Here is a 22,710-nt window from a genome sequence, read left to right on the forward strand (position 1 = left end):
ACAGGCTCACCGCTCTCTGGGTGAAGAAATGTCTCTTCATCTCTGACCTAAACTGACCCGAATCCACCTACTGTGATCAGAGATAATGGAAACTGCAGATGCTAGAGAATCCAAGTTAACAAAGTGTGAGGCTGGATGAACACAGCAGGCCAAGCATCATCTCAGGACCACAAAAGCTGACATTTCGGGCCTAGACCCTTCATCAGAGAGGGGGTGGGGCGAGGGTTCTGGAATAAATAGGGAGAGAGGGGGAGGTGGACCGAAGATGGAGAGAAAAGATGTTAGGTGGAGAGGAGTGTATAGGAGTAGAGAGGGGATAGGTCAGTCCAGGGAAGACGGACAGGTCAAGGAGGCGTGATGAGGTTAGTAGGTTGGAAATGGAGGTGCGGCTTGAGGTGGGAGGAAGGGATGGGTGAGAAGAAGAACAGGTTAGGGAGGTGGAGACAGGCTGGGCTAGTTTTGGGATGCAGTGGGGGCATCCCAAAACCAGCCCAGTTCGTCCCCTTCCCCCCCCCCCCCCCCCCCCGCTTCACACAACCAGCCCAGCTCATCCCCTCCTCCCACTGACTAAGAATGTGTGACTCGAGAGGAATCAAGTCGAGCATGTTTGGTGGGCTGGGGAGGAGCTCGATAAACATACGAGGGAGGGAGAAAGGAAGGATAGAGGGGATGGGGGGGTGATGATGAGGGAGGGTGGGAGAGGCTTGTTGCTAAATCGTGCTGTGGGAGGCCAGGCTGTGTGATACTTTGGGCAGTTTTGAGAGAACATCGGCCTTTAGCTGAGGAAGCCTCAATGTTAGGAGAATGGGTGTCCAAAGATTTTTGACCACGGGATCCATTGATGTTCTGAAGCAAAGAGAATGTGTCACAAAAACAGGAAGTTGGAAATGTTACTCACATTTCGAAACTCAATGAGAGCAGATGTTAGTCGCACACAGTATGAACAGGTGCAAACATTCAGAACAAGAGGAAAAATACACAACTCCCTCTGATTAGGTGAATCTCTCTGTGGCTCAATGGGTAGCACTGTCTCCTACTCTCTCTCTCTCACTCTCCTATCTAACTCAAAGTTTTAATTTAGAGCATACTTCAGAGATTTAATTCAGATTGACAGTCCCAGCATCACCCTGTTGAAGGGTCAGTACTGATGGAGCACCACACTGAGATTTTACACCTCACCAAGAGGCCCTTCTGCCTATTGTGTTTGTGCTGTCATTAAACATCTATCACTTCAAATCTCATTTCCCAGTACTTGGCCCATAGCTTGTAGGAAATGCCATTTCAAATGCTCATCTAAATACTTGTCATGGGGGTGTTCCTACCTCTATCACCCTTTTAGGCAGTGACTGCTGATATCAACCACCCTCTGAGCAAATAATCTACATCCAATCTCCTCTAAACCTCCTGTCTCTTAGCTTAATACTGTGCCCTGGTTACTGACCCTACTGTTAAGGGGGAAAGTTTCTCCATATTTACCCCGTCTATGCCTCTCAGAACTTTGTACATCTCAATAAGATGACCCCCCCCCCCAATGCCCCCGCCTTCTCTGTTCTAAGGAAAACAGCCTCAGCCTATCCAGTTTCTCTTCATCACCGAATCACTCCAGCTCAAGTAGCACCCTGGTGAATCTCCTTTGCACTCCCACACTGCAATCACATCCTTCCTATAATGTAGTGACCAAAACAATGGTAATGCAGTATTACCCGAGTTAACACCATAACCTCTATGCTTTTATATTCAATATCTTGATTAATAAAGTCAGAAATCACATGGCACCAGGTTATAGTCCAGCTTGTTTATTTGAAAACACAAGCTTTCAGAGTCTTAGTCCTTCAGCTGTTAATGAGAGAGGCAGTATCAGGCATAGAATTTATAAGTAAAAGAGCAAAGGGTCACACCATTGATGAGGATGTAACAAAAAAATGTAAATCTTTAATCAGTTCGAAGGTTTTAATTAACTAATATGTATATGTAAATCCCCAAATTTCTTTCAAGTCACTGTCCTGTGAGAACGAAAGGTTTGATCAATATAAAGAAGAGGTGACATTTTAGGTCAGACAATGCATGTTAGGTGTGAGGCCTTATCTAGAGTTTGTTTGAGCGTGCGCGCATGTGTGCACTTGACAGGATCTGTGTGTTTGTGTGAGCACGTATGTATGCATGTGTGTGTGAGTGTATAGTGTGGTGTATCACCTGTAGTGTGACATGAACCCAAGATCCCAGTTGAGGCTGCTCTCATTGGTGCAGAACTTGGCTATCAGCCTCTGCTTGGCAACTCTGCATTGTTGTGTATCTCAAAGTCTGCCTTAGAGGATAGTTACCCAAAGACCCAAGGCCGAATGTGTGAAGTGTTCCCCCACGGGGAGGGAGCATTCTGGTTTGACGATTGTTGTGCGATGTCCATTCACTCTCCGTTTCTCTCTTTCAATACACGCACGCGCACACACACAGCTATGGAGTGAATTTGTATTTGCAGATACGTTCTATTTTGTTCAAAATACACACAATTTATAGAGAGTCAGTCACTGACAGCCAGTCAGTGGCATTTTATGAATTCCTACTTTAGAAATTAAACCAATCTATCTTCAAACTAAAGCACAAACAGATTATAAAGAAGGTCTCACACCTAACATGCATTATCTAACCTAAAATGTCACCTCTTCTATACACCAATAAAGCCTTTAGTTTTCACAGGAAATGACTTGAAAGGAATTTGGGGATTTACATATATATTAGTCCATTAAAACCTTCTAACTGATTAAATATTTAACAGCATATTCCGTTTGTTTAGGACATCCTCATCAACGGTGTGGCCCTTTGATCTTTTACTTATAAATTCTGCAGCTGATACAAAAACAAAGTTGCAGGAAAAGCTCAGCAGGTCTGGCAGCATCCGTGGAGGAGAAAACAGAGGTAACATAGAACATAGAACATAGAACAGTACAGCACAGAACAGGCCCTTCAGCCCACGATGTTGTGCCATTAACCATTTCCCTCTCTTCCTTTCACCTCCCCAAGGTCCTTACTTTCTCCCCAAAACTGGCTTAACCCGCTTTCTCCCCAAAATTAGATTTATTTGCTCCTCTTCCAAACTCCTTTTCTTGAACTTCCACCAATGCTGATTTAACCCCATTTCCCCACAGGCTTGACCTTAACACTGTTTTCTCTACTTCCCCCTTTACTCCTTACTCAACCCAAAAAAGCCTTCATTTATCCTTCTCTCCCCGATAATCGCATTTACCCCTCCCCCTCATTTAGACACTGAGATACCTTCCTTCCCCCAATAACAATTTACCCCCTCTCTTTTGATAACCTGATTTACCCCTTCCGTCAGAACCTGATTTATTCCATTCACCCCCTCAATGATTAACCCCTCTCCCGACCCCAGAACCTGATTCGCTCTTTCTCCTCCTCCATGATTTACCACCTCTCCTTCCCTCAATAACGTGTACTCAATCTGCCCTAAAATATGAGTAACATACCCTCCATTACCCGATTTAATATCCCTTCCTCAATGACATGATTTAGCCTTTTTCCTTCAGACATACACCCCTCTCCCCTCAATTATTTACCCCCTCTCGATAACCTTATTAACTCCTCTCCTCGCCCCAGAAAGTGATTTATTTCCTCTCTGCCGGTATAACCCAATTTAATCTGTCTCCCTTTGAATCTGATTCGTGCCCCTCTCTCACTCAATAGAGACTTTGCCTCCTCAAAAACTTGACTGACCCCGTCCTTTGCCCCAGAACCTTATTTACTCCCTCCATGACCTGATTTTAGCCCCTCCATGACCTACTCTTCTCCCTCAATGATTTACCCCATTTCTTTCTCCCTCCCCTATTTATCCCTGTCCATCCCATTCTCTGATTTAACCCTCCCTCCTAACTCCACTCCCCCTCCCTCATTGACCCCTCTCCTTCCCCAATTTACCCCCACTCCCTCCCACCCACTGATTTGCCTCTCTCTTTGACCCCAAATTTACCCCACCCCCCGATTTGTCCCTCAGCGCCCCCCCAGCCCTCCCACTGGTTACCCCTCTTTTCCACTGATTTGCCCCCTCTCTCTCCTTCCTTCTCACCCCCAAACTTATCCCTCCGACCCTCATTGATGCCTCTCCCCTCACTCTCACCTTCCCCCCATCCCCCTCCCCTCACTCACCCCCCCTCTCCATCCCCCTCCCCTTACTCACCCCCTCCCCCCATCCCCCTCCCCCTCCCCCCCATCCCCCTCCCCCTCCCCTCACTCACCCCCCCTCCCCCTACTCACCCCCCCTCCCCCTCCCCATCCCCCTCCCCTCACTCACCCCCCCTCCCCCTCCCCTCACTCACCCCCCTGCCCCTCCCCCTCCCCTCACTCACCCCCCTCCCCCTCCCCATCCCCCTCCCCTCACTCACCCCCTCCCCCTCCGCATCCCCCTCCCCTCACTCACCCCCCTCCCCCTCCCCATCCCCCTCCCCTCACTCACCCCACCTCCCCCTCCCCATCCCCTCACTCACCCCCCTCCCCCTCCCCATCCCCCTCCCCTCACTCACCCCCCCTCCCCCTCCCCATCCCCCTCCCCTCACTCACCCCCCCTCCCCCTCCCCATCGCCCTCCCCTCACTCACCCCCCCTCCCCCTCCCCATCCCCCTCCCCTCACTCACCCCCCCTCCCCCTCCCCATCCCCCTCCCCTCACTCACCCCCCCTCCCCATCCCCCTCCCCTCACTCACCCCCCCTCCCCATCCCCCTCCCCTCACTCACCCCCCCCCTCCCCATCCCCCTCCCCTCACTCGCCCCCTCCTCCCCATCCCCCTCCCCTCACTCACCCCCCTCCCCATCCCCCTCCCCTCACTCACCCCCCCTCCCCATCCCCCTCCCCTCACTCACCCCCCCACCCCTCACTCACCCCCCCACCCCTCACTCACCCCCCCTCCCCATTCCCCTCCCCTCACTCACCCCCCCCTCCCCATCCCCCTCCCCTCACTCAGCCCCCTCCCCATCCCCCTCCCCTCACTCACCCCCCCCTCCCCATTCCCCTCCCCTCACTCACCCCCCCCTCCCCATCCCCCTCCCCTCACTCACCCCCCCTCCCCATCCCCCTCCCCTCACTCACCCCCCCTCCCCATCCCCTCACTCACCCCCCCTCCCCATCCCCTCACTCACCCTCCCCTCCCCATCCCCCTCCCCCTCCCCCTCCCCTCACTCACCCCACTTTACCCCTCACTCCCCCCTCCCCCCCCACTCACTCCCCCCCTTACCCCCCACTCCCCCCCCACTCACTCCCCCCCTTCCCCAAACCCTCTCCCCCCCTTCTCCCTCCCCCCTCCTCTCCCCCGCTTCCCCCCTCCTCCCCTCTCCTTCCCCCCCCACTCACTCCCCACCTTCCCACCCCCACTCACTCCCCCCACTTCCCCCCCGCTTCCCCCAACTCACTACTCCCCCCTTCCCCCGCCGCTCACTCCCCCCCTCCCCCCCGCTCACTCCCCCCCTTCCCCCTCCCCCCCGCTCACTCCCCCCCCTTCCCACTCCCCCCCTTCCCCCCCCTGCACACTCCCCCCCTTCCCCCCCCTGCACACTCCCCCCCCCTTCCCCCCCCTGCACACTCCCCCCCCTTCCCCCCCCTGCACACTCCCCCCCCTTCCCCCCCCTGCACACTCCCCCCCCTTCCCCCCCCTGCACACTCCCCCCCTTCCCCCCCCTGCACACTCCCCCCCCTTCCCCCCCCTGCACACTCCCCCCCCCTTCCCCCCCCTGCACACTCCCCCCCCTGCACACTCCCCCCCCTTCCCCCCCCGCACACTCCCCCCCCCTTCCCCCCCCTGCACACTCCCCCCCTTCCCCCCCCCCCCTGCACACTCCCCCCCTTCCCCCCCCCCTGCACACTCCCCCCCCCCTTCCCCCCCTGCACACTCCCCCCCCCTTCCCCCCCTGCACACTCCCCCCCCTTCCCCCCCCCCTGCATAACGTTTCGGGTCTGGTGACCCTTCCTCAGACCTGTGTCTGATATTACCTCTCTCGCTAATACCTGAAGAAGGAGTAAGACTCCAATAACTTCAAATAAACCTCGGACCGTAACCTGGTGTCGGGTGATTTCTGACCTTGTCCATGCTAGTCCAACAGTGGCACCTCCATATGTTGATTAATAAAGGCAAGTGTCCCAAATACCTTCCTAACTACCTTATCCACTTGTCCTGCTGCCCTCAAAGATCTGTGGGCACCAAGGGCTGTCTGATGCTTTGTACTTCCTATGGGGTCTGAAAGTTCAACATGTGCTGTCTCGTCTTCTTAATCCTTCCCAAAATGCATCACCTCACAGGTTACAGGATTAAATTCTATTTACCACTGTTCAGCCAATCTGAGCAGCCTGTCTATATCGTCTTGTAGTCTGAGGCTTTCATCGTTGCTATTTACCAGACCATTCATGTGAAAGGCACTTTTGAACATCCTAAACTCACTTTGTCTCATCGAGAACTGCATCCAAGTCTGTGAAATAGACTCTGTGTTTGCCAGGTTTCTGCAGACACTCTGGGGATTCTCTTTGTTCCCCCTTTTTCAGATTCTGGAGCAGATGAACTGAGACTGCAGCTGGCGACAGTCTGGAATCTGAAGCATTCGCAGTAATGTTCAGCCAGAATTGCCGAGTGGATGATCCATCTCGGCCTCCTCCAGTGGTCCCCTGCATTGCAGATACCACTGTTCAGCCAATTCCATTCACTCCACATGATATCAAGAAGCGGTTGGAGGCACTGGATACTGCAAAGTGTAGGCCTCCTGACATTCTGGTACTGACAAGAATATGCTGCTCCCCTTGTCAAGCTGTTCCAGTACAGCTACAATACTGGCATCTACCTGTCAACGTGGAAATTTGCCCAGGAATGTCCTGTAGACAAAAAGCAGGACAAATCTAACCCAGCCAATCGCTACCCCATCAGTCTCCTTTCGAACATCAGTGAAGTGATGGAAAGTGTCAGTAACAGGGCTATCAAGCAGCACCTGCTCAGTGACGCCCAGTTTGGGTTCCACCAGGACTGCTCAGCTACTGACCTCATTACAGCCTTGTTCAAACGCCAACCAAAGAGTTTAATTCCAGAGGTAAGTTACAGTGACAGCCCTCAACATCAAGGCTGCTTTTGACTAAGTGCAGCATCAAAGAACCTTAACAAAACTGGAATCAATGGGTATTGAGGGCAAACTCTCCGCTGGTTGAAGTTATATCTGACACATGGGAAGGTGGCTGTGGCTGTTGGAGGTCAGTCAACTCAGCTCCAGGACATCTCTGCAGGAGTCCCTCAGGGTAGTGTCCTTGGCCCAGCCACCTTCAGCTGCTTCGTCAACGATTCACCGTCTATCATAAAGTCTAACCATTTCCCTTTGATACTCAATGGCATTGCCATGACTGAGTCCCCACTACCAACATTCTGGGTGTTACCATTGATCAGAAACTCCACTGGACTCATCACATCAACACAGTGGCTAGAAGAACAAGTCAGAGGCCGGGACTGCTGCAGCGAGTAACTCACCTCCTGACTCTCCAAAGCCTGTTCCACCATCTACAAGGCACAAGTTAGGAGTGGGATGGAATACACCCGACTTGCCTGGATGGGGGCAGCTCCACCAACACTCAAGAAACGTGACACCATCCAGGAAAAAGCAGCCCCCACTTGATTGGCACCACATCCACAAACATCCCACTCCCTCCACCACCAAAGCTCAGCAACAGCAATGTGTACCATCTACATTATGCACTGCAGAAATTCACCAAAGATCCTCAGGCAGCACCTTTCAAACCCACAGCCACTATTGCTTAGAAGGATGAGTGTACAATGATGGGAGGAGGTTACAGAGATACGGAAGAGTGTAGGGGCTGGAGGAGGTTACAGGGACGGGGAAGTTACAGGGACAGGGAGAAGTGTGGGGCTTGAGAAGAGTACAGACATAAGGAGAGGTGCAGGGGCTGGATGATATTACAGAGATAGGAAGGAGTATAGGGGCTGGGGAGGTTACAAAGATAGTGAGAAATGTAGGGGCTGTATGAGGTTACAGAGATAGGGAGAGGTGTAGAGGTTAGGGGATGTTACAGAAATAGAGAGTTATGTAGGGGGGTGCTGAGGCGATTACAGAGATAGGGAATGGGTAATGAGGGGTTTGAAGACAGAATGTTAAAGTCGGGCACTCAGCCCCTTGACCTCTCTCTACAATCACCCGTCACCCTAAAACCATTGGCTCCCTTCTTAGAGAACCATTTCTGTTCCATGGCCTTAAATTACTGAATGATCCTGTCCCCACCTCTCGTTGGGGAAGTGAGTTCCACAAGTAACAACCCTCCAAGAGACTAAAACACTTCTTGGTCTCCATCTTGACTGGGAGACTACTCATTTTTAAAATCCTCGATTCTAGTCTCACCTAGAAGGGGAATATCCTCTTAGCATCCACCCTGTCATATCCGGGCAGCATCTTATACCTTTCAATAAGATCACATTTCATTATTTTTTACAAGCTCAACCTGCTCAAAAGTTCTGTCATAACACTACTGCCTATCTCTTGCTCATTCTCTACAAACTGTCTACTCTTTATCTGTCTTTAACAAATCCCTCACATAGTGCAAATCAAACTGCTAGAGGACTTTGTGATAAAACACACTCTGGAGTTCAGAGAGGCATTTGTTAAATGTTTGAACTCTGTTACAGTGAGTGGGATCCAGATGCACCAGAGTCATTCAACAGCATAGAACACTTTGTCAGGATATCTGAGAGAGTGCAAGGCCAGTCATCCCCAGAGCCAAGTTAACAGCCTCATTCAGGTCAGTGGAGGTTACTCCCCATTGTCCATTATTTAAGAAACTAAAGCCTTTAATGTGTGTCACTTTTAATGTCAGTGTCTCACTCCTTGTGCCCTCACATTCATTTCTCACTTGGACACCTTCCACAGCTGCCGCTGGATCCTCTTGTTACACAAGTGGGAGCTGGGCCAGGACCTAACAGCCGGCTGTTTGACCCTGGAAGGCATTGCTCGCCATCCAGCACCTACCCACGTTGCAGCTGGGCTTACCAGATAGCATGGAGGGGACAGGAATCCGGGCAGTGTTCCTACACATTTCATCCAGCACTGTACCCAACTAAAGGGGAACAGAAGCTCACTGAGGGTCAGCCTGACAGAGTATGAGCCAAACGCATAACATTCAGATCATTGTAACCAACGATTGACAAGTGAGAGGGGCAGGCACAGTGCCCCTGAAGAAAGAAGCTGTGTTTCTGGAGTCCTGAGACATTCCAACACTGTTTCTGGTAACTGGAGAGCTTTGCCATGAGGTCACTATTATACTGGCGGAATTGCAACTGCTTGCATGTGCACAGCAAGATCCCACAGCCAGCTCACATGCAACTTCGCAGGTCATCTATTTGCAGCCCAGGATACTGGGGAGAGCTCCCTCCTGCACTTCTTCCAGTTATTATTTTTTTTACCCACCACCAACCTCCTACCTCATTCCCCTGTCCGAGAGAGGCATTTGTCCTGCCTAGAAGAGGACCACCAAAGCAGCTGCTTCCATTCGTCTTTGCACCATTCTTTTTGGGACTGGGCTAATTTAGATCTAATCATCAATCCTGAAGCACTTCTCACAGGGTCAGTAAGAAGCTGAGTGTCAGTCATCCGAGACTTCAGCAGAATGCTTCTGAGCTGATTCTCGATGGAAGGGCAGATTGCCATGGCCTGGAGACTGCTCCACAAGCAGGCACTAAAGAAGGTGCAGCCTTCCCAGGTCAAATGGCTGGCTGGAAGAATGCTTTCTCTGTGTGTCTGGTCTGAAGCCACCGATTGAGGAGGAGAGAGGAATGAGAGATTTTCTGCTGGTTCAGGGGAAGCTGAGATGTTAGCAGGGAATTATGTGCAGTATTTCTCTGACTGGTTGCCTCTGTGTCTTTCTGCAACCTCGGGACACATCAGTTCCCTTCCTGCCTCACAACTCCTGCCCTGTCAATCTCCGCTGACCATTGGGCTATGTCTGGTCAAAAGGTTGTACAGTCAGCGATCTACAGCACTGAGAAAGGCCCTTCAGTCCATTGTGTCCATGCTGGTCAAGAACAGCCATCTAATTAGAACCAGGGCACAGCCTCAAAATAAGGAGGAGTAGATTTAGGACTGAGTTGAGGAGGAACTTCTTCACCTTAAGGGTTGTGAATCTGTGAAATTCCCTGCCCAGTGAAGCAGTTGAGACTACTTTTTAAGGCAGAGATGGATAGACTTTTGAACAGTAAATGAAATGAGAGTTAAGGTGAGTGGGCAGGTAAGTGGAGCTGAGTCCTCTAAAAGATCAGCCATGATCTTATTGAATGGCAGGGCGGGCGCTCGAGGGGCCAGATGGCCTACTCCTGCTTCTTTTTCTTATGTTCATTATTTCCAAACCCATTTGCCAGGACTTGGCCCATAGCCTTGTCTGTCTTATTATTGCAAGTGCACATCTAAATGCTTCTTTAACAGTGTGAAGGTTTCTGTGTCTACCACCCATACAGGCAGTAAGTTTAATATTCCTACCGCTCTCTGGATGAGAAGCTTTTCCTTGCATCTCCTCTAAGCCTTCTGCCCCGACCTCAAATATGTGCTACTGGTCATTGATCCCTTCTTCAAGGGGAAAAGTTTGTTCCTGTCTACTGTATCTGTGCCCCCTATAATTTTATCCATCTCAATCATGTCCCCTCCGCTGCTTTAAGGAAAACAATCCTGGTCTGCCCAATCTCTCTTCAGAACTGAAACTCTCCAGGCCAGGGGCAGCAGTCCCATGATAAATTGCCTCCTCACTCTCTCTGGGTGCTGTTCCCAACCACACAGCGTTTTCTGTCTCTCCAGCTCCCCTATGGAGTGACCTCGCTGTGATCAATCATTTTCACATTCCTCCTTTAATCATTTTAAGATGTCTTAATGTAAACTGGCTCCAGATCGTAGCAGAAGAAATGTGCCAAGTCTCAAAAAACTCTCCACATCAAAAAGGTCTCTCATATGGATTTTTGAATGTGATTTTGGTGCATGCCCAAGTACCTGTATGTGTGTGTGTGTGTACACAAGCGGGACAATGTGTTTGCCTGACATGTACGTGTACATGTGTGTGTACACGTGCCAAGGTATACATGTGTGATTGCATGCCTGAATCCATGTGTATGTATGCATGCACTTGCATGTATGCGTACACGTGACTCAGTGAACCTGTCTATGCACATGCCTGATGCACATGTGTCTATGTATGCATGCACTTGGGTGTGTGTGCGCCTGAGTCCAGGTGTGTGTCTGCACATGCCTGTGTGCATTTGCATATGCACATGCACTGTGTGTATGAGTTTCTGGGTAAAAATGTTTGTACACATGCCTGGGTGCATGTATGTACTTGTGCCAATCAAGTGGACTGTTTTCCCCCGGATGGTGTTGAGCTTCTTGAGTTTTGTTGAAAGCAAGTGGGGAATATTCCAACACAGTCCTGACTTGTGACCTGTTGATAGTGGACAGGCTTTCAGAAATCAGGAGGTGAGTTACTTGTTGCAGGATTCCCGGAGCCTGATCTGGTCTTGTAACCATTATATTTTTATGGCTAGTCCAGTTCAGTTTCAGGTGAATGGTAACTTCTAGAATATTGGTAGTGGGGGAATTCAGTGCCGGTGATTCCATTAAATTTCAAAGGGTGAAGGCTAGATTCCATCTTGTTGTAGATAATCATTGTCTCGCACTTGTCTGAATTTTCTTTGCCACTTACCATCCCCAGACTGGATATTGTCCAGGTCTTGATGCATTTGGTCATGGACTGCTTTGATATCAGCCAAGTCACAAAATGTGTTGTTTATTAATAGTTCCATAATTACAAGTCCGAGTGGGATGGAATTAAAGTGGATTAACATCGGTTGGGATACAGACAGTAACACAATGAGCTGGGAGGAGAAGGGTTACTGAGTGACAGTGTCAGAAGCTGGATTAAAATCAGTGGAGATACAGTCAGTAGCACAGGGTGCTGAGGGTAGAAGGGCTACAGACTGACAGTGTCAGGGAGCTGGATTAACATCAGTGGAGATACGGTCAGTAGCACACGGTGCTGAGGGTAGAATGGCTACAGACTGACAGTATCAGGGAGCTGGATTAACATCAGTGGAGATATGGTCAGTAGCACACGGTGCTGAGGGTAGAATGGCTACAGACTGACAGTGTCAGGGAGCTGGATTAACATCAGTGGAGATACAGTCAGTAGCACAGGGTGCTGAGGGTAGAAGGGCTACAGACTGACAGTGTCAGGGAGCTGGATTAACATCAGTGGAGATACGGTCAGTAGCACAGGGCGCTGAGGGTAGAAGGGCTACAGACTGACTGTGTCAGGGAGCTGGATTAACATCAGTGGAGATACAGTCAGTAGCACAGGGCGCTGGGGGTAGAAGGGCTACAGACTGACGGTGTCAGGGAGCTGGATTAACATCAGTGGAGATACGGTCAGTAGCACAGGGCGCTGAGGGTAGAAGGGCTGCAGACTGACAGTGTCAGGGAGCTGGATTAACATCAGTGGAGATACAGTCAGTAGCACAGGGCGCTGAGGGTAGAAGGGCTACAGACTGACAGTGTCAGGGAGCTGGTTTAACATCAGTGGAGATACAGTCAGTAGCACACGGTGCTGAGGGTAGAAGGGCTACAGACTGACAGTGTCAGGGAGCTGGTTTAACATCAGTGGAGATACAGTCAGTAGCACACGGTGCTGAGGGTAGAAGGGCTACAGACTGACAGTGTCAGGGAGCTGGATTAACATCAGTGGAGATACAGTCAGTAGCACAGGGTGCTGAGGGTAGAAGGGCTACAGACTGACGGTGTCAGGGAGCTGGATTAACATCAGTGGAGATACAGTCAGTAGCACACGGTGCTGGGGGTAGAAGGGCTACAGACTGACAGTGTCAGGGAGCTGGATTAACATCAGTGGAGATACAGTCAGTAGCACAGGGTGCTGAGGGTAGAAGGGCTACAGACTGACAGTGTCAGGGAGCTGGATTAACATCAGTGGAGATACAGTCAGTAGCACAGGGCGCTGAGGGTAGAAGGGCTGCAGACTGACAGTGTCAGGGAGCTGGATTAACATCAGTGGAGATACAGTCAGTAGCACAGGGCGCTGAGGGTAGAAGGGCTACAGACTGACAGTGTCAGGGAGCTGGTTTAACATCAGTGGAGATACGGTCAGTAGCACAGGGCGCTGAGGGTAGAAGGGCTACAGACTGACAGTGTCAGGGAGCTGGTTTAACATCAGTGGAGATACAGTCAGTAGCACACGGTGCTGAGGGTAGAAGGGCTACAGACTGACAGTGTCAGGGAGCTGGATTAACATCAGTGGAGATACAGTCAGTAGCACAGGGTGCTGAGGGTAGAAGGGCTACAGACTGACGGTGTCAGGGAGCTGGATTAACATCAGTGGAGATACAGTCAGTAGCACACGGTGCTGGGGGTAGAAGGGCTACAGACTGACAGTGTCAGGGAGCTGGATTAACATCAGTGGAGATACAGTCAGTAGCACAGGGTGCTGAGGGTAGAAGGGCTACAGACTGACAGTGTCAGGGAGCTGGATTAACATCAGTGGAGATACAGTCAGTAGCACACGGTGCTGAGGGTAGAAGGGCTACAGACTGACAGTGTCAGGGAGCTGGATTAACATCAGTGGAGATACAGTCAGTAGCACAGGGTGCTGAGGGTAGAAGGGCTACAGACTGACAGTGTCAGGGAGCTGGATTAACATCAGTGGAGATACGGTCAGTAGCACAGGGCGCTGGGGGTAGAAGGGCTACAGACTGACTGTGTCAGGGAGCTGGATTAACATCAGTGGAGATACAGTCAGTAGCACAGGGCGCTGAGGGTAGAAGGGCTACAGACTGACAGTGTCAGGGAGCTGGATTAACATCAGTGGAGATACAGTCAGTAGCACACGGTGTTGAGGGTAGAAGGGCTACAGACTGACAGTGTCAGGGAGCTGGATTAACATCAGTGGAGATACAGTCAGTAGCACAGGGTGCTGAGGGTAGAATGGCTACAGACTGACAGTGTCAGGGAGCTGGATTAACATCAGTGGAGATACAGTCAGTAGCACACGGTGCTGGGGGTAGAAGGGCTACAGACTGACAGTGTCAGGGAGCTGGTTTAACATCAGTGGAGATACAGTCAGTAGCACAGGGCGCTGAGGGTAGAAGGGCTACAGACTGACAGTGTCAGGGAGCTGGATTAACATCAGTGGAGATACAGTCAGTAGCACACGATGCTGAGGGTAGAAGGGCTACAGACTGACAGTGTCAGGGAGCTGGATTAACATCAGTGGAGATACAGTCAGTAGCACAGGGCGCTGGGGGTAGAAGGGCTACAGACTGACAGTGTCAGGGAGCTGGATAAACATCAGTGGAGATACAGTCAGTAGCACAAGGCGCTGGGGGTAGAAGGGCTGCAGACTGACCGTGTCAGGGAGCTGGATTAACATCAGTGGAGATACAGTCAGTAGCACAGGGTGCTGAGGGTAGAAGGGCTACAGACTGACAGTGTCAGGGAGCTGGATTAACATCAGTGGAGATACGGTCAGTAGCACACGGTGCTGAGGGTAGAAGGGCTACAGACTGACAGTGTCAGGGAGCTGGATTAACATCAGTGGAGATACAGTCAGTAGCACACGGTGCTGAGGGTAGAAGGGCTACAGACTGACAGTGTCAGGGAGCTGGATTAGCATCAGTGGAGATACGGTCAGTAGCACACGGTGCTGAGGGTAGAAGGGCTACAGACTGACGGTGTCAAGGAGCTGGATTAACATCAGTGGAGATACAGTCAGTAGCACAGGGCGCTGGGGGTAGAAGGGCTACAGACTGACTGTGTCAGGGAGCTGGATTAACATCAGTGGAGATACAGTCAGTAGCACAGGGCGCTGGGGGTAGAAGGGCTACAGACTGACGGTGTCAAGGAGCTGGATTAACATCAGTGGAGATACAGTCAGTAGCACAGGGCGCTGAGGGTAGAAGGGCTACAGACTGACAGTGTCAGGGAGCTGGATTAACATCAGTGGAGATACAGTCAGTAGCACAGGGCGCTGAGGGTAGAAGGGCTACAGACTGACAGTGTCAGGGAGCTGGATTAACATCAGTGGAGATACAGTCAGTAGCACAGGGCGCTGGGGGTAGAAGGGCTACAGACTGACAGTGTCAGGGAGCTGGATTAACATCAGTGGAGATACAGTCAGTAGCACACGGTGCTGAGGGTAGAAGGGCTACAGACTGACAGTGTCAGGGAGCTGGATTAACATCAGTGGAGATACAGTCAGTAGCACAGGGTGCTGAGGGTAGAAGGGCTACAGACTGACAGTGTCAGGGAGCTGGATTAACATCAGTGGAGATACAGTCAGTAGCACAGGGTGCTGAGGGTAGAATGGCTACAGACTGACAGTGTCAGGGAGCTGGATTAACATCAGTGGAGATACAGTCAGTAGCACACGGTGCTGGGGGTAGAAGGGCTACAGACTGACAGTGTCAGGGAGCTGGTTTAACATCAGTGGAGATACAGTCAGTAGCACAGGGCGCTGAGGGTAGAAGGGCTACAGACTGACAGTGTCAGGGAGCTGGATTAACATCAGTGGAGATACAGTCAGTAGCACACGATGCTGAGGGTAGAAGGGCTACAGACTGACTGTGTCAGGGAGCTGGATTAACATCACTGGAGATACAGTCAGTAGCACAGGGCACTGGGGGTAGAAGGGCTACAGTCTGACAGTGTCAGGGAGCTGGATTAACATCAGTGGAGATACAGTCAGTAGCACACGGTGCTGAGGGTAGAAGGGCTACAGACTGACAGTGTCAGGGAGCTGGATTAGCATCAGTGGAGATACGGTCAGTAGCACACGGTGCTGAGGGTAGAAGGGCTACAGACTGACGGTGTCAAGGAGCTGGATTAACATCAGTGGAGATACAGTCAGTAGCACAGGGCGCTGGGGGTAGAAGGGCTACAGACTGACAGTGTCAGGGAGCTGGATTAACATCAGTGGAGATACAGTCAGTAGCACAGGGCGCTGGGGGTAGAAGGGCTACAGACTGACGGTGTCAAGGAGCTGGATTAACATCAGTGGAGATACGGTCAGTAGCACAGGGCGCTGAGGGTAGAAGGGCTACAGACTGACTGTGTCAGGGAGCTGGATTAACATCAGTGGAGATACGGTCAGTAGCACAGGGCGCTGAGGGTAGAAGGGCTACAGACTGACGGTGTCAGGGAGCTGGATTAACATCAGTGGAGATACGGTCAGTAGCACAGGGCGCTGAGGGTAGAAGGGCTACAGACTGACGGTGTCAGGGAGCTGGATTAACATCAGTGGAGATACAGTCAGTAGCACACGGTGCTGAGGGTAGAAGGGCTACGGACTGACAGTGTCAGGGAGCTGGATTAACATCAGTGGAGATACAGTCAGTAGCACAGGGCGCTGGGGGTAGAAGGGCTACAGACTGACTGTGTCAGGGAGCTGGATTAGCATCAGTGGAGATACGGTCAGTAGCACAGGGTGCTGAGGGTAGAAGGGCTACAGACTGACGGTGTCAGGGAGCTGGATTAGCATCAGTGGAGATACGGTCAGTAGCACAGGGTGCTGAGGGTAGAAGGGCTACAGACTGACTGTGTCAGGGAGCTGGATTAACATCAGTGGAGATACAGTCAGTAGCACAGGGTGTTGAGGGTAGAATGGCTACAGACTGACAGTGTCAGGGAGCTGGATTCGCATCAGTGGAGATACGGTCAGTAGCACAGGGTGCTGAGGGTAGAAGGTCTACAGACTGACGGTGTCAAGGAGCTGGATTAGCATCAGTGGAGATACAGTCAGTAGCACAGGGCGCTGGGGGTAGAAGGGCTACAGACTGACAGTGTCAGGGAGCTGGATTAACATCAGTGGAGATACAGTCAGACGCACAGGGTGCTGAGGGTAGAAGGGCTACGGACTGACAGTGTCAGGGAGCTGGATTAACATCAGTGGAGATACAGTCAGTAGCACAGGGCGCTGAGCGTAGAAGGGCTACAGACTGACAGTGTCAGGGAGCTGGATTAACATCAGTGGAGATACGGTCAGTAGCACAGGGCGCTGAGGGTAGAAGGGCTACAGACTGACGGTGTCAGGGAGCTGGATTAACATCAGTGGAGATACGGTCAGTAGCACAGGGCGCTGAGGGTAGAAGGGCTACAGACTGACGGTGTCAGGGAGCTGGATTAACATCAGTGGAGATACAGTCAGTAGCACACGGTGCTGAGGGTAGAAGGGCTACGGACTGACAGTGTCAGGGAGCTGGATTAACATCAGTGGAGATACAGTCAGTAGCACAGGGCGCTGGGGGTAGAAGGGCTACAGACTGACTGTGTCAGGGAGCTGGATTAGCATCAGTGGAGATACGGTCAGTAGCACAGGGTGCTGAGGGTAGAAGGGCTACAGACTGACGGTGTCAGGGAGCTGGATTAGCATCAGTGGAGATACGGTCAGTAGCACAGGGTGCTGAGGGTAGAAGGGCTACAGACTGACTGTGTCAGGGAGCTGGATTAACATCAGTGGAGATACAGTCAGTAGCACAGGGTGTTGAGGGTAGAATGGCTACAGACTGACAGTGTCAGGGAGCTGGATTCGCATCAGTGGAGATACGGTCAGTAGCACAGGGTGCTGAGGGTAGAAGGTCTACAGACTGACGGTGTCAAGGAGCTGGATTAACATCAGTGGAGATACAGTCAATAACTCGGGGCACAGAACAGCCTGGCTGAAATTTCAAGTTTTTACCCTGCTGTTCTGCCCACACCCCCAAAGAAAACAGTTTCTCGCCATTGAGCGTATTGAATCCCTGAATCACTATAAATACTGGTGGAAAAATTGAAAAACTCAAAGCTGAGAGTGATTCGCTTGTTCTGGGATAGGGGTGGTAAAAGTCATGAGACTGAGACAGATGAACTGAAATACTTGTCAGGTGACCCATAATCTGACTGATGTGTAGGAATAGGCTTGATGGGCTGAATGGCCTGCTCCTGTTCCTAATCCCGGGAGTTTAAGGGGCTGAATGGCCTGTTCCTGTTGTAGTGATATCTGTAGCAACCTGTTGTCTGGGGTAGTAGTGCTGCCTGTATGAAATGTGCTGGTGATGGGGGACTGCAGCTGTCCTGGGCTCTGGACACATTGTCATGGTGCTGCTGTTTTACTGGGTACACAGGCTTGTTGCATCATGGCCTGCAGCAGTTTGACCTGCAGCCAGCTATTTGCTCAGATCCCAAGCGTGAAGATTCCAGGCAGAACTGTTCTTGGCAGCAATCACAGATGTTTCTCTCGAGTTGTGTTCATTCCTGCCTCATTTCACTATGCCGCGGGGCCAGATGCCAATAATCTCTCCCTCACTCTCTTTCCTCGGGTTTGTGACCAATTGGGTCTCGTGTGACTGATAGAGCTATTCAACACAGAAGCCTTCACAGTGACCTCTGATACTGGCTACTTTCAGCTTTGATTGTGTTGGAATTAGATTGATGTGCTCTGCCAGTATTTCTTCAGTTATTGCAAGAACCAGACAGGATCTGATCTGAGTCCTGAGAGTGAGAAATGAATCCTCTGGAGGTGGCTCCTGAAGACTTTGACTGTCTTGTTCCTTCTGCAATTTGTCCTGTTTTTGAGGGGATGGGGAATGCCCAGCTGAGATCACCATGGCATGTGTCACTGTTGTCGGTTAAATTGACAAATTCATCTCTAAATGAAGAATGTGCATTCTCGAGCACCTTTCCCAATCCCAGGCCCTTCCTGAGTGATTTGTGGTGAAGTCATCAGCCAGATTCTGGCAGCAAGTCAATCCAAAACAACATTCCACAAACAACCAACAGGCCAGGAAGAGAAGAAGTTGTTTTGGTGACAGCTGAGGGATAAGTATAGAACCAGGACACCAGGGAGAACTGCCCTATGCTCTTCTTGCAGTGGTGGCCGTGGAAAAGGATGGCACCTTCAACAGCGCGGTGCTCCCTCAGCGCTGACCCTCCGACAGCGCGGTGCTCCCTCAGCACTGACCCTCCGACAGCGCGGTGCTCCCTCAGCGCTGACCCTCCGACAGCGAGGCGCTCCCTCAGCACTGACCCTCCGACAGCGCGGTGCTCCCTCAGCGCTGACCCTCCGACAGTGCGGTGCTCCCTCAGCGCTGCCCCTCTGACAGTGTGACACAGTTAAGGGAGCTGATGACCTACTGTCATTATTGTTGGTCTGTTAATCCAGAGACTCAGATATTGTTCCAGAGACCTGTGTTCAAATCCCACCTCAGCAGATGGTGGAATTAGAATTCAATAAAAATATCTGGAATTGCGAGACTAATGATGACCATAAATTTATTGTCAGTTTATTGACAATTTATTGTCAATGGTCAGTAAAACCTATCTGGTTCACTAATGTTCTTTAGGGAAGAAAATGCCATCCTTACCTGGACTGGCCTACATGTGACTCCAGACCCACAGCAATGTGGCTGACAATTAACTGCTGTCTGGGCCATCAGGAATGGGCAATAAATGCTGTCTAGTCAGTGATGCCCTCATCTCATAAATGAATAAAATAAAAACTCCCTCAGCACTGACCTTACACCGCCTCCCTATCTCTGTAACCTCCTCCAGGCTCTACACCCCCATCTATCTTGGTAACCTCGTCCAATTCCAGCCTTTTGAGCAACACCTGATTGCCATCATTTGTGCCTGTGTCTTCAGCAGCCTGGGGCCCTAAGCTCTGGAATTTATTCTCTCCCTAAACCTCTCAACATGTCAAGATGCTCCATAGAACTGACCTCTTTGTGTCCTGTCCCTCATGTGTCTGAATGTCTAATTCTGGCCTGATTTACCTCCTGTGAGGCGTCTCTGGATGTTCCTGTATATTAATGGCAGTGTCAAGACATGAAGGTTTGTTGGGATAGTTGGAGATAGATACTGGCAATTTTCTTCAAGGACCAGTAGCACCCAGTGCCTGCGTGAGCTTGGTTGGCTTGTCTTAATTTGCCGTTTCACTGTGCACAGTGAGTGGGCTGAAGCAAATGTACTAAATATGAAATGCTCTTCATTCTCGGCTCTCCTCCTCCTGCAACCACATGTCGGCTGTTAACTGAATGCTGACCGGTTTCTGCAGACTGCCTGTCACTCCTTCACAGACCCCTCTTGCAACATCAGTCACTGCACAGAATGACCCTGCTGCATGAATCAGTTCACCATATGGTTTTTGCCCTGATTCTCTTCAATCTGTGACCCTCTGGTGACCAACCTTCCTACTGCTGGCAACAGTTACTCCCTCGTTGACTCGGCCCAACAGCCCCTTCCTGATACTGAACACCTTGAATCAATCTCCACCTGAACCTTGCCTGCTCCCCCAAGGGGAATGATCCCAGCATCCCCAGTAATCCACTGAACAATGGTGCCTGTCACCTCATTCACATGAGCAGTACAGGAGTATGACTAGAGCCCTGGTCTAAAGCACAGGATTTAAGGAATGTTGTAGACGGGAGAGTTTGGGGAAGAGAATTCCAGAGCTCAAGACCCCGGCAGATGAAGGCATTGCCAGTGGAGTAACAGATTGGGAACAGCACTGAGGTATTGTAGAGCTGGCTTTAAATGTTCCAGAGATAAGGAAGTAAAATACGGAATTGAGGGCTGTGCATTAAGTCAAGAGCTGAACAGAGAGTGAAGTGGTGCAGCTGCACGGTCAGCGGAACCAAGGTTCAGAATGTGGGTTAGAGTGAAGGATGGTTTCGCTTATCGTGGTGACTGGGGTGTTGTGGGGGAGCTGCTGCCGAGCTAACAGTTGCACGATATCTTTCAGCTTCCTGCCTACAGGCCTCTTATGATGTGCATGGTTTGCCTGAAGTTTTGTAGTGGCGTTGAAGACAGCAAGCACCAGCATTGCCCAACAAACAACATCAAGGACATCAAGTCTTGGAGCAGGGGCTGGTAAACAAAATTAACCAGCGGTCAAATATTTGTGATACAACGAAGCAATTCAGTAGAAATAAAAGCAAGCTGAATCATTCGTTCTGGTTTTGCACAGATCTGCAATAGGTCTGACTGCCTGAGGATCAAACCTACATGTGGGGCCCTGGGCGGTTGCTGAAGGAGGATTTGAAAACTGTGATTGGAATATGCATTTTTCAACAGGTAGGGCTTTATTGGGAATATTTTACTGTTCTGGCTAACACAAAGCAGTCAAGACACAGAACCTCTGCTCTTCATGCAATGGGTCACTTACTCTCACTCCCTCACCCTTCTCAATGCTCTGATCAGTACATCGTGGCTCTCAGCCACAATATCCAATCCACTACTACCAACACTGATACAGAGAGAGCACTGCACTTTCAGGTAGTCAGTACTGAGGGAGCACCGGACTGTGTCGGAGGGTCAGTACTGAGGGAGCACTGCACTGTGTCGGAGGGTCAGTACTGAGGGAGCACCGCACTGTGTCGGAGGGTCAGTACTGAGGGAGCACCGCACTGTGTCGGAGGGTCAGTACTGAGGGAGCACCACACTGTGTCGGAGGGTCAGTACTGAGGGAGCACCGCACTGTGTCGGAGGGTCAGTACTGAGGGAGCACCGCACTGTGTCGGAGGGTCAGTGCTGAGGGAGCACCGCACTGTGTCGGAGGGTCAGTACTGAGGGAGCACCGCACTGTGTCGGAGGGTCAGTACTGAGGGAGCACCGCACTGTGTCGGAGGGTCAGTACTGAGGGAGCACCGCACTGTGTTGGAGGGTCAGTGCTGAGGGAGCATCGCACTGTCTTGGAGGGTCAGTGCTGAGGGAGCATCGCACTGTGTTGGAGGGTCAGTGCTGAGGGAGCACCGCACTGTGTTGGAGGGTCAGTGCTGAGGGAGCACTGCACTGTCTTGGAGGGTCAGTGCTGAGGGAGCACCGCACTGTTTTGGAGGGTCAGTGCTGAGGGAGCACCGCACTGTGTCAGAGGGTCAGTGCTGAGGGAGCGCTGCACTGTGTTGGAGGGTCAGTGCTGAGGGAGCGCTGCACTGTGTTGGAGGGTCAGTGCTGAGGGAGCGCTGCACTGTGTTGGAGGGTCAGTGCTGAGGGGGCCCCACACTGTGTTGAAGGGTCAGTGCTGAGTGGGTGCCGCACTGTGTCGGATGGTCAGTGCTGAGGGAGTGCCGCACTGTGTCGGAGGGTCAGTGCTGAGGGAGCACCGCACTGTGTCGGAGGGTCAGTACTGAGGGAGCACCGCACTGTGTCGGAGGGTCAGTACTGAGGGAGCACCGCACTGTGTCGGAGGGTCAGTACTGAGGGAGCACCGCACTGTGTCGGAGGGTCAGTACTGAGGGAGCACCGCACTGTGTCGGAGGGTCAGTACTGAGGGAGCACCGCACTGTGTCGGAGGGTCAGTACTGAGGGAGCACCGCACTGTGTCGGAGGGTCAGTACTGAGGGAGCACCGCACTGTGTTGGAGGGTCATTGCTGAGGGAGCACCTCACTGTGTTGGAGGGTCAGTGCTGAGGGAGCACCGCACTGTGTTGGAGGGTCAGTGCTGAGGGAGCGCTGCACTGTGTTGGAGGGTCATTGCTGAGGGAGCACCACACTGTGTTGGAGGGTCATTGCTGAGGGAGCACCACACTGTGTTGGAGGGTCATTGCTGAGGGAGCACCACACTGTTGGAGGGTCATTGCTGAGGGAGCACCGCACTGTGTTGGAGGGTCAGTGCTGAGGGAGCACCGCACTGTGTTGGAGGGTCAGTACTGAGGGAGCA

At 51.6% G+C, this 22,710-nt stretch overlaps 1 protein-coding gene across 5 annotated transcripts in view; it reads left to right on the plus strand.

Moving 5' to 3' along the window:
* Nucleotides 1-22,710, plus strand: part of eml3 (EMAP like 3) — a 90,730-nt gene that overhangs the window by 3,272 nt on the left and 64,748 nt on the right. For 3 of the 5 annotated variants that reach the window (XM_059641639.1, XM_059641637.1, XM_059641641.1), the window contains exon 2: nt 20,794-21,125. The exons of 1 other annotated variant lie outside the window; for it this stretch is intronic. In XM_059641639.1, the coding sequence (XP_059497622.1) occupies nt 21,110-21,125 (16 nt within the window). In that variant the 5' untranslated portion in view covers nt 20,794-21,109. The remainder of the gene's footprint in view (nt 1-20,793; nt 21,126-22,710) is intronic. One more of the 5 variants, XM_059641638.1, reaches the window with a different exon arrangement.

This window comes from Stegostoma tigrinum, chromosome 42 (genome assembly GCF_030684315.1).
Source record: "Stegostoma tigrinum isolate sSteTig4 chromosome 42, sSteTig4.hap1, whole genome shotgun sequence".
NCBI classification, from domain to species: Eukaryota; Metazoa; Chordata; class Chondrichthyes; order Orectolobiformes; family Stegostomatidae; genus Stegostoma; species Stegostoma tigrinum.